Source organism: Telmatherina bonti (genome assembly GCF_933228915.1).
Source record: "Telmatherina bonti genome assembly, chromosome: 5".
NCBI classification, from domain to species: Eukaryota; Metazoa; Chordata; class Actinopteri; order Atheriniformes; family Telmatherinidae; genus Telmatherina; species Telmatherina bonti.
The window spans coordinates 6,722,426-6,734,499 of record NC_136623.1 but is presented as its reverse complement, the minus strand read 5'-3'; the positions used below and the strand labels follow the sequence as shown (position 1 = coordinate 6,734,499).

General features: G+C 45.4%; 2 protein-coding genes across 2 annotated transcripts in view; both read left to right on the top strand.

The window, feature by feature from the left end:
- Positions 1–2,891, top strand: part of LOC306756017 (uncharacterized protein) — a 16,785-nt gene extending 13,894 nt beyond the window's left edge. Inside the window, exons 10-11 of the mRNA XM_079240636.1 lie at positions 428–619; positions 2,263–2,891. Coding sequence (XP_079096762.1) covers positions 428–619; positions 2,263–2,367 — 297 coding nt within the window. The 3' untranslated portion in view covers positions 2,368–2,891. The remainder of the gene's footprint in view (positions 1–427; positions 620–2,262) is intronic.
- Positions 2,892–5,047: 2,156 nt separating this feature from the next.
- Positions 5,048–11,538, top strand: tektl1 (tektin like 1; the record flags this gene model as incomplete). Its single annotated transcript, XM_079240550.1, has 9 exons — positions 5,048–5,293; positions 5,368–6,018; positions 6,151–6,423; positions 6,497–6,601; positions 6,810–6,948; positions 9,111–9,277; positions 9,368–9,463; positions 9,716–9,829; positions 11,341–11,538. 9 exons carry the CDS (start codon positions 5,048–5,050, stop codon positions 11,536–11,538), a joined length of 1,989 nt encoding a protein of 662 aa, XP_079096676.1.
- Between the last annotated feature and the right edge of the window lie 536 nt (positions 11,539–12,074).

The window sequence follows — 12,074 nt, the reverse complement described above, 5'->3', positions numbered from 1 at the left end:
TTACATATAAAAAAGACAAATGTTTTCCAGGCTAATGAGAAAACTAAATGGAATCAATGTGAAGTTTCATACTGGATGGGAGCAGATGTTTCAGCATTGATGGAGCTTCCCAGTCCATGCACTGGTTTCCAGTAGAGAATCATGTCTGCTGTTAATGCAGAAGATCACCAGCATCCAGTTTTTCCTATGCATACAGAGATTCCTTCTGATTCTGCATCTTTTGATGATTGTTTTATTTGATAGTTCAGCTTGATCGTGTGTTACAATCTCCAGAGAATCAGTCAGGAAAACACCTCATGGTCTTCTGAGTGATCCGACTGGTCGGCTGTCCTCTCCAGTTCCCAGTGATGACATCCTAACTGGTTTTCTGTAAAATGTGCCCAGACTGCAGCGGCAGGTCTCAGCTTCTGACCCCTGATTTGTCCAGGTTCAGGAGGCGAATCACAGTGAGACGGTGTCCTCTCTGACGGCTCAGCTCAGAGACACTCAGCAGCAGCTGAGGGAGAAGGAGAAGGAGAAGAAGGAGGCAGAGAGAGCCTGGCAGAACATCCGAGACGAGGAAGAACGGGAGGGGAGGAAGCTGAGGGACAGCCTGGAGAGGAGGGACAAACTCATCGAGGTAAACGGCTGCTTCTTGTCTCTTTAAAGACCCTCAGAGTTCCTGGAGGTGTGGAAACCAGAGGAGTCGCATGAAACATGCGTGCCTACACCCTCGTCTCGTGTGGAGACATCGACCCCATACAGAAGACCTGGAACTCTTCCAGTAGTTTTACTTTAGGACTGAATAAAAACAGTTTAGTTTTTTTTCTTCTGGAAGAGTGTTAACATTCACTTTAATAAAATGAAAAGATCTGTTTTTCTGAATTAACAGGCCTAAAACTAAAAGAAAAAGTATTTTTTTCTGAATTAACGCTGTTGCAGCTATTTTTGAAGCCTGTTTGCATTATTACCAGGCTTGACCCAGAGAAGGTCCAACAGGTCCCGTTTGTTTAGTTTAATTCACTTTTCCTTTGTTTTGGGATGGAAACGTTGGGAAATACTTTAATACTCCCAGTTATGTTGATGGGATCATGATGAGTTTGTCCGCTTTGCGAAGACACCTGCGGACTTGTTCAGATGTAAAACCCATCTGATATCCTGGACCTGGCCTTGGTTAGATACGGTATGATCCATGGATGAATATGAACTTATGGTCGTTAATTCAGAAAAAGAGCTCTTCTTTTTTTGTCGTCTTTTTTGTAAAAATGTTGATCCTCATATTTCTTGACCATAAAGTCGTAACATTAAAGTTGGGGTGGGTAATGTTGGGGAGCTAGAAAGATGTGAAAGTGGCGCCCTCTCTTGGCTCCTCCCCCTCTGGTTTCGCTCCTCGCGTGATCCAAACTCCTTTTGGATTGGTCAGAGTTTTTACAGCTTTACAGTAAACTGAGGGGCCTAACTACAGTCCTGATCAAAATCTTAAGACCAGGTGAAAAATGGCTAGAATGTACCTTTTGCATATTTGGATCTCAATGAGATTTTAAGTAGAGCTACAATATGCAAAAGAAAGAAGGGGCAGTGTGAGAAAAAGAACTTTGAAAAAGTAATTTATTGAAAACAACAATGAAACTGAAATAGGCTTTTTATCAGCTGATCCTTTTGCATTTTGTAGCTCAACTTAAAATCTCATTGAGATCCAAATATGCAAAAGTTACATTCTAGCAATTTTTCACCTGGTCTTAAGATTTGGATCAGGACTGTATATTTCTTATCTGACTACAGAATGTATAGACTACCATCAGGACGAGGAACCAGTTCACCCAGAGGAACATGTCTCTGAGCAACGTTACCTCCCCCAGCTTTAACAAGGAGCAGCTGATTTATCCGTGAAACAGAATAAAAACGTTCTGCTGCGTAAAAGCCTGATTCTCAGGTCTGGTTCTGTATTTGTGGTGGAAGATCTGCATGTTTCCCTCTGAAAGCTCACCAGTGGAGGTATTCTCCTTCTCATGGACCAAAGTTCTGCAGCTTTTTATGAGTTAATCAGTCTTATTGACACGTTAGAACTTGGTCCTACAGCAGGTGTCCATCACGCTTTCTGTTTCCCTCCTCCTTTAATATCAGCTAATAAACTAACCCTGAACCACACAGACCATTTACAGTGTGTGTGAAACAGCTAACTGCGCTATCATGGTTGCTGTGTAAAAAGATAAACTTTAGGACATTTTCAGAGCAGAACCGGTGAAGAAAACTCATCAGTTTGTTTGTTTTTCTTCATCGCAGCAAATCCTGCAGGATGCTGAGGAGCGGGACCATCTGCTCCAGGAGCTGCAGCAGAAGCTGCAGAACAAACCCGAAGCCGTGATGGCCATCAAACACACACTCTGATGGAGGAGTTGTGCTGTGCACATGCACCACATGCACTTTGCACCATCATTTTACCTCCTGGACCTGTTGTTTTGTGGTGTTTGTTGAGTTTATTTATATTTACTTCCACATTCAGGAGGTTTGTGTTTGCAGACTGGCCTTGTTGGGCTGAAAGAGCGTTTCCATGGTTACTACTGATCTCTCCGGGGTGAATGGGGAACTTCAAACTTGGAGAGCTGGACACCAGTGTGGATGTTAAACATGTTGGTCAGCTGTGTGATTTCCTCTCATGCAGTGGGAATGTTGCACGCTGGTTTCTGTCCTGTGGGACAGCAGCGCGGACGCCAGTGCTTCAGACCTGAGCGGTGTCTTTCTGGAAGCGGTTGGGGAATCTGCAGGTCTATTTTTCTTTTCCTTGAGAGTTTCAGCACGTTTTAAGGTCCAACCGACGACCAAAGTTTGTTTTTTTTCCTTTTAACTGCTTCTGTTTTCTGCTTTTTACGTGTCTGGAAGGTTTTTCCATTATTTCAGCGAAAACGTCTTCTTCTGGGACTTCTTACTGGACAAATTTTCTCTCATTTTTAACTCAAGAGAATAAAAACATTTGATCCAAAACGCTTCAGGTGTCAGACTTTGTTATTTCAGACATCAGGACAGGAAGTGTGCAGCTGTGTGCACACACTGGAACTCTGCAGCATCACTCTGGACACAGTTCTGTCATGTTCCATCCACTTTCTCTCCGTTTAATGAAGTGAAGCTACAGATTGTTCTGGTGTTTCAGATGAAGTCTGTGGCGCTCCTGCTGAATCCAGGCTTACAGATGATCTTGCGTTCAGTCTGTCCTGCTCTGGAGTATAAGTTTAAATGATAGCAGAGTTGTCATGATCTGCAGAGAGAAGGAAGATAAATGTGTGAAATCGCCCAACTTTATGTTGTCTGAGAACAATCTGACAGTCTGCATGATGAATGTGCAAGCAGACATTCTCATGCAAGTTTAGTGAAAGTTGCACAAAGTCAACAGATTTACACAGCGGATCATGATGCGGGGTTGTTGTTAAAAACAAAAGTCAGATGATTCAGTTCAGGGACCGTTTTAAAAAAAATATTTGCCTACATTCTTAACCAATGAGAGCCCAGCATGACTGTTATGAGTTTCTGAGACATTTGCCATCATTTTACGGTAAAAACTGCTCAAAATCCTGCGAAACACAAACGGCCCCTTAATGCAGCGGTTCTCAAGCTTTTTGCAACACAGTACCCCTTTTTTCAGTCAAGGACCCCCTAACCACTGCAAAGCATTTTTGGTTAAGAAAAAAATTGAAATACAGCATTTTGTCATTTGTGTTTGCTTCATTAAACTACTGCACTTCAACCAGGACCGCATTGTTTGTGTTGTCAAGGCGACAGTAACTGAAAGATATGACATGACTCGTAAGGGTTTGGGTTCAATTCGCGTCAGAATGTGGGATTTTGGGAGGAATAAAATGGTGAAAATCTAAGTGTAAATTCATCTTACGAATGCACACTTACATTTATTGACTTATATTTAGATTATTTTATTTCTGGATGTTTTAAAGAAAATAAAAGAAAATGTTTTCAAAAAATTTCACAGACCCCTGGAATGCCTTGAAGTACCCCAAGGGGTCCGCACACCCCCCTTTGAGAAACAGTGTCTAAATGGACACCAGAGAGCAGAAGATTTCCTGATTAGAATTTGGTCATATCACATGGTGATAAACAGTAAATATCCCTTTAAGAAATGGTTTTTATTTAATTTTTATGTTTTAAAGAGACAAAGATGTCATTTACAAAAACTACTTTTCTCGCCATTTTTTCGTTGGCCAGGTCTTTGAGGCTTCAGAGAATTAAATTATGGGATGAACCGATACTGGTACTGTTGCCTTCTTGCAGACGCTGACTGGTGCATATGGTTTTATTCTGGTCTTCGACCCCGAGTCTGATGCAGCTGCTCAACAGTTCCATCTGATGCAAACCATGACTCCACCACCGCCGTGCTTCACAAATAGGATAAGGTTTTATTTTACAATGCACTGGTTTACTTTGTCCAAACAGTTCAGTTTAACCAGTAAAGTCCTTTCTCACATTGACAACAATGGCCTAAAGAGAAATTAAGTTTCATAAATGTTTACATCTCAGGTTTTTCCTTTTGGAAAACTCCTCATTACAGGAACCGATGTAGTAGTCTGATGGATTGTTGCTGCTTCTGCTTGTAAAGCACTTTGGTCAAACCTGTTTGGAAACTAAACCAACTGTGTCGATCTGATGATGTTTTAGGTCTCCTAATATTCAGAAGTGGATGACTTACCATGAGCCCTGTTTTGTTGACTGTTGCTATAGCAACATGCCATCATTTGATCTTTTTTTTTTTTTTTTTTTTTTTTTACTTGAATAAAATAAGTCTTCCCCTCAGTTACAACAGCATTAAATTCACTGAATTCTTCTGTAATCCTGTAGGAGACAGCATGGCTGACAACTTCTCCCAGAACTTGGAAGAAAAAAACAAAACAAAACAGTTTTATTTATTTATTTACTGTAAAAAGATGTTAAACCAGACAACAACAACAACCCGTCCTGGTCTCACCGTCCAATCAGCAATCAGCTTGGAGTGTCTGGTTACCAGGTGTTGCTATGGAGACACTTTACACCAAACCATCACCTGGACAGAGCAGAGTGTTCTGGAATGCAGGTCCAGTTGGTTCCTCTTGGTTCTGTGAGGATCGGACCGCAGTCCTGGCGGGACGCGACGACCCGGTCCATCCGGCGGACGGAGCTGCTGGTCCAGCAGACCCGGGCCGGGAGGTCCGCGGCCTGCAGTCGGCCCCGGACCGTCACCTTCTGCCCAAAGACCCAAAACGGAGTAAATGGACCAAGCCGTGGTTCCGTCTGCAAAACAGAAACCACGAGGCCCAGAACTGCAGGAGCCACGGTGAGATGGACCTGACCCGAGTCTACGTAGTCAGGTGGTCAAACACCTGGACGTTGTTCCGGACGGGTGGACAGGGGTCCGGACTGGTGGGCAGGGGGTCCGGACGGGTGGACAGGGGTCCGGACTGGTGGACAGGGGGTCCGGACTGGTGGGCAGGGGGTCCGGACGGGTGGACAGGGGTCCGGACGGGTGGACAGGGGTCCGGACTGGTGGGCAGGGGGTCCGGACTGGTGGGCAGGGGGTCCGGACTGGTGGGCAGGGGGTCCGGACGGGTGGACAGGGGGTCCGGACTGGTGGGCAGGGGTCCGGACGGGTGGACAGGGGTCCGGACTGGTGGGCAGGGGGTCCGGACGGGTGGGCAGGGGTCCGGACTGGTGGACAGGGGGTCCGGACTGGTGGGCAGGGGGTCCGGACGGGTGGACAGGGGTCCGGACTGGTGGACAGGGGGTCCGGACTGGTGGGCAGGGGGTCCGGACGGGTGGACAGGGGGTCCGGACTGGTGGGCAGGGGTCCGGACGGGTGGACAGGGGTCCGGACTGGTGGGCAGGGGGTCCGGACGGGTGGGCAGGGGTCCGGACTGGTGGACAGGGGGTCCGGACTGGTGGGCAGGGGGTCCGGACGGGTGGACAGGGGTCCGGACGGGTGGACAGGGGTCCGGACTGGTGGGCAGGGGGTCCGGACTGGTGGACAGGGGGTCCGGACTGGTGGGCAGGGGGTCCGGACTGGTGGGCAGGGGGTCCCATGACACTCAGAGCATTTAGGTCCAGTTCCCGCCAGGCTGCCACGCGCCGTGACGTGTAAACACAAAGAGAAAAGTAAATTTCCTCAGTGGTCATCTCATATCTCCTTCCCAACAGAACCGGTCCGGGTCAGTCCCAGTCCCAGTCCCGCCCTCCAGCTTGCGTGAGCAGTGCGCTGCAGCCAGCGTGGCCGTGGCGCGCGCGTACATGCGGGGTGTGCGTGAGGTGGAGGTCCAGCTGCGCAGACAGGCCGGCAGGGTGATGGAGGAGGCCACCAAGCTGGAGCGCGAGCGCGGCCACCTGGAGAGGACGCTGCGCAGCCTCGCGAGCAACCTGCGCGTGAACCGAAGCAGCTCAGAGGGAAGAAGAAGAAGAGCAGCTTCCGAGGCGGTGAGTGTTCCGTGGGGGGTCTCAGCCCCACGCAGCTGTGGGAGAGGACGTGAACATGTGCTGCCTGCTGCAGGAGACTGATGCTGCTGATTCTCTGCTGCTGTGGGAGAAAAGAGAACTCCTCCTGCTGAAACGGGCTCTGGAGGAAACACTGAGCAGGACCAGCTCCCAGCTGCAGGTGAGGAGGAGAAACATCCACCTTCTGTTTCCGCCATGTTTATCTGTTGATCTGAAAAGATCTGATGCTCACAACATTTTACACTTTAATGCAGAAGCAAAGGGTTTAAACGATGTAGAGTCATGATGGCATGAAGAGAGAAATGAACTGGGATTTAATGTCAACACAGCTTTTCTGTTGTAAAGAGATGTGTTGCTGTTTCCTGCAGGCTCTGGGTGAGAGCAGCAGGCGGCTGCTGGACTGTGCTGGGGAGAGGGCTCGTGTGCTGGAGCTGCTGCCTCACAGCGGCTCTGCAGGAGGGAACCGGCCCCCAGATCAGACCGACCCCATCGGCCCCTTCACACCAGGTACCTTCAGGAGGACCAGAAGCTGAACAACAGCATAAAATGAACCACGTTACTTGTAATGATCCCAGTTTAATAAGAGAAAAGTTTCCAGTAAGATGTTTGTCAGGTCAGATACATCTGATGGTTCAGTGATGGAGATTTCCTTTCTGATCCTGAACTGGACCAGTTGCTGCCCGATCACCGCTACTGGTCCGCAGAAACCAAGGCAGGATTCGACCCATCAGTCTTTCTGCTTCCAGTAAAGCAAAAGATTTTATCAGTCAGCCTCGCCGATAAGCCCAGTCCCAGTACGACTTCCAACATTCAGAGTCACAAAACTTTATTTATTTATCCCCAAAGACGTGTGCAGAGGACAGGACATTATCCACACACACACACACACACACACACACAGATTCCACAGACCAGCCAGTGTTAATGTACCGGACACATCCTCATCAGAGGATCCATGAAGCGTCGCAGAAATAAACAGATTAAAAACATTTAAGTCTCTTCACATTGCAAGTAGAATTCCTCGGAGTTCGGATCAAGATGAGAAGCATTTGGACTGGAAGCCTGTGGGAGTCACTGCACAACGTGAACTGTTGGACATGATGTGTGTGCTCTGTCGCAACCCGCCCCGGTTGAAGTCTTCTCTCTTTCTTGTGAGAATCAGGATGAAATGCAGGATATTTATTCCTCTTTTCAGTTTGACACGTACGGAATGATAATTAAAGTCTTCTGAAGAGGAAGGCCAAGCTGCTCTGTTAGAGTATAACTGGTTAAATAACTGGTAATTATCCAGTGGGAACCTTTTGCATTGTAACTCAGTGGACCAGAGGAGTCTAGTGATAAAACACTGCAGTGATCGGGGACTCAAACTGATGAGGCTGCTGGTACGGAGCGCTGTAGGAAGGTTATGGCGGTGCCTTTAATGCCATATCTGTAGCATATGTTTACCAGATCTCTAGGTTGTGCACGTTCATGAGAAGAAAGCCACGCCCACCTTCACTGCTCAGTATAACTACTCCACACTTTAAAACACTGTCAGAAGCTCTTTACATTAATCTCCAGCTGAACGCTGCAATGGCCATAAGCAGTACGGTACCACAGCTGGAAGACACTACAACATGGGTAGGCAACTCCGGTCCTCGAGTGCCACAGTCCTGCAAAGGTTAGCAGTTTCCCTGCTGCAACTCACCTGATTCAAATCAGTGACTAACTAGCAGACTTGAGCAGAGTTTGATGTCAAGCTCTGCACAATTCTGCTAATTAGGTCTGGTGTGTTCAGGTGTGTTGCAGCAGGGAAACTCCTAACATTTGCAGGACTGTTGCCTACCCCTGCACTACAATTAGTAAAAGTGATGAAAACATAATGTTTTCACAGCTTTGCATGCAGCAGAAGGAAACTGTTGCACTGCAAGTTGAATAACCACGGTTCAATGACCAGTACACCCTCAGGGGGTTACTGGACTAATTCAGTCTGGGACCCAGTACCAGCAGGTAGGGTAGGATAGACTTAAAACGGCCCAGCATCTCCTCGTGCATCTGTAACGTCTCGCTGGCGGGAACCAGCCGGTGTGTACACCTTCATATTGTTGTCAGTTTCGAACTTATTTATTAATTTTTATCATTGTTATTATCATTATTGCTGTTATTATTATTATTACTAATATTTTTATTATTATTACTCTGTGTGGATGTCCCAAGTGTTCCAGGTTTTCTATTAGAAAACAATGAGAAGAGCGATGTTCCATGGATCCTTTTCCCTCCACATCTGTTTTGATGAACATGTCCTTTACCAACAGTGCTCCATAAAAATACATAAACCAACCCGATAAAATTGAGAAAAAAACAAATTTTTAATTTGAAGTCTTTATATGACATTTTAACAGACTGTAAAAGAAGAATTTAAGTATAATTGTTTTTGTAAATTTACATTTGTTATCATGTTATAAATTATTGTAGTACAAAAGATGTCCACCAGGGGGCAGAACAGGGATCTCAACAACAGGGATTTCAGCAAGTAAATCCTAAATTTGATGCAACATTAAAGACTCTGTATAACGTCTGCTTACACTCATAAAACAGACCTGAACTGGTTTAAAAGGACCTGCTGTTTATTCTTAGAATAAAAAATGTAGCTTTCCTCTGAAAACTCCCGTCTCTCTTGTGTTCTGCAGACTGTAAACAGGTTTTGGAGTCTTCCTCTTTAACCGTCAACCAGTCCCAGATGTTGAGGGAAAACATCAGACAGATGTTGACCGGCGCCGTTGCCAGGCAGAACACTGCTCATCGCGCCGTTAATGATGGCCTCATCAAGAAGATAGCGGAGACGGTCACTCTGGAGGTAGACACCAACACGATGCGGTTTTAACTAAACTACATGCAACCCAAAACCTCTGATGTGAAAATACGAAATTCATTTTGTCTTTTGCAGCAAAACCTGACGGTGGCATCTGCAGCCGCCAGGCAGGCCATGTTTCGCAAACAAAGGGAGATTAACTGCATCTGTCATAGCCACGGCAGAGCACAGGTCATCCACAGAAGTAGGAAATCTGCTACCGTATTTTCTAAGGATAGAACCGAAAGCAGAAGCTTGTTGAGGGAAAATGATAGCAGCTCCAATGTTAAGCCTGGAGCGACTATTTAAAAAGAGGAAAACGAAGGCGCAGAGTCACACAGGCTGATATAAAAGAATTCATCAGACCGCTAACGCCAAAACTATTCCACTGCACTTCCATTGTGTGTTTAGCGTTGATATTTTTCTGTGTGAATCCGTTGCCAGGGTCCGGAGTACAGCGGAGACGTGCTGTCCAGAGAGAAGCTCAACAGGCCTCTGGTGCAGGTTTATCAGAGACACCCGGGGACAAACTTACCTGAAGCTGCTCATCTCATCCAGGTGACTCCTGCTTCCAAAGGTTCAGTTTAAAACAAGCAGCAACCTCATGCGGTTAAAAGTGAAGCCTATGCGAAAGTGCATAAAACTGCAGTTCCCTCTTTATCCACTAGGGGCTTTATAGACAGATAGTAGAGCTATGTGCACAAGGGGATAAGACTGGGGGTCAAACTGGTAATCTGGGAAGCTCCATCAATGCTGAAACATCTGCTCCCATCCAGACAACGTGTCTTTCAGGGAAGACCTTGCAGGTTCCACCATGCTGGACCACATCCTGATGGTGGAACAGGAGAACTGGTCTGCTGCAGTCCAGACCTTCCACCAGTACAAAACATCTGGAGCATCATGGAGCAGCTGGAATCCTCTATCAGACCAGAACGGGACGACATTCCTCTCCTACAACTCCAGCAGCTGCTCTCCTCATTTCCCAGATGTTTGCAGAAGATGATTAAATGCTAACAATGCTAACCATCACAAACATCACAGTGGAACTTCTTTTGACACATGCTAACAGCTGCTAACAATGCTAAACATCACTCTATATCAAGTTTTTACACACACTAATAACTTCTATCAATGCTCATCATCACCCTTGAATATTTTTGGACATTCTAACAACTGATAACGATGCCAAACATAAACCTGGAGCTACATTTTCATATGCTAACATCTGCTAATGATGCTAAACATCACCATGAAATATTTTTGTGCATGCTGAAAGTTGATAACAATGCTAAATGTCACCCTGGAACTACTTTTTTTATTTGTTACCAGCTGCCACTGATGCTAATTATCACCATGGAACTACGTTTACACACGCTAACAGCTACTAACAATGCTAAACATCGCCTTTGAATATTTTTGCACATAATAACAACTGATAACAATGCTAAACATCACCCTGGAACTACGTTTACACATGCTAACAGATACTAAAAATACTAAGCATCACCATGGAATATTTTTGCACATGCTAAAAGCTGATAACAATGCTAAACATCACCCTGGAACTACGTTAACACATGCTAACAGGTGCTAAAAATGCTAAGCATCACCCTTTAGTATTTTTGCACATTCTAACAACTGATAACAATGCTAAACATAACCCTGGAATATTTTTGCACAGCTAAAAGCTGCTTACAATGCTAAATATCACCCTGAAACTACTTTTTATAGATTTGCTAACAGCTCATATTTTCCATCAGATGATAGAATGCCTCAGTTGATCACCTGATATGTTCTGCTGGTAGACGTTTAAATCTAGAATCTGTTCTGAAGGAGATTTCTGCATGTCAGCTTTTTGGAATTAGGATTGTAATTTTTGAAAGAATGTTGCCTGTATCATTCATGTAAAAACAACACATGGTCTCTTCAGATTTTCATATTGTGGCAGATGTTCACGCATTTTAAAAAAAAGGCCTCAGTGGTTTAACACTTGTCTTTCATGTTGCTGCAGTTTTAGAATCTCACACAAACCAAAAGAGGCTGAAATGTGTTTCCTGTGCGTGTTTCAGGGCAGCGCAGTGCTGCAGAGCTGCTTGAAGTCCTCTGAAGGAGAGCTGGCAAGGCTGCAGCGTGCATGTCTGCAGCTGCTGGACAACCTGCACTGCAAAAGGACAGCTGCTAAAGTGGATGCAGCCGTGGTCTCCATGAGACGCCAGCAGGTCGACAGGCGAGCCGTGCCCTCTTTCCTGCAGCAGGGGGCGCACTGAAGCCTCATGTGCATAGACGGAGAGTTTAATGTGTTGAGAAACAGGCAGCAGATGTGTAGGAACAGCTGGATAAAGATGAATTTAATGAGGTAAAAGTAGCACTTTCAGGCCAACATGACTCTTTACTGGTGTGTAGTTTTGGTTTAAGTTGCAGTTCATGGTTTGTGTTTTCCTGTTAGTTTAAAAACTGAGAAATTCTACATGTTAGAGGTATAAAAACACTGTTTTCAAAGTGTTTCACCCCAAATTCAGCCTTGTTCTTTAGCCATCAGTTCTTTAAATTCTTATCTAGTTTCTCTTGTTTTGGGATTTTTTTCTCAAAATGAGAAAGAAACCAGAGAAAACAAGCATTATTAGGCTGATTTGAGTTTGTTTTTAATGAAAGGACTTGGAACGCATGTTTTAATGATTGTTTTAAGATATTTTCTGGATATTTTTCGTATTTCAGAAATTCTTACTAAGCTTTTTCTTCATATCAAAACAGCTAATTTTTGCCGTGTGTGAATTGGCACGGGGGTGAACACTTAAGGTTTACA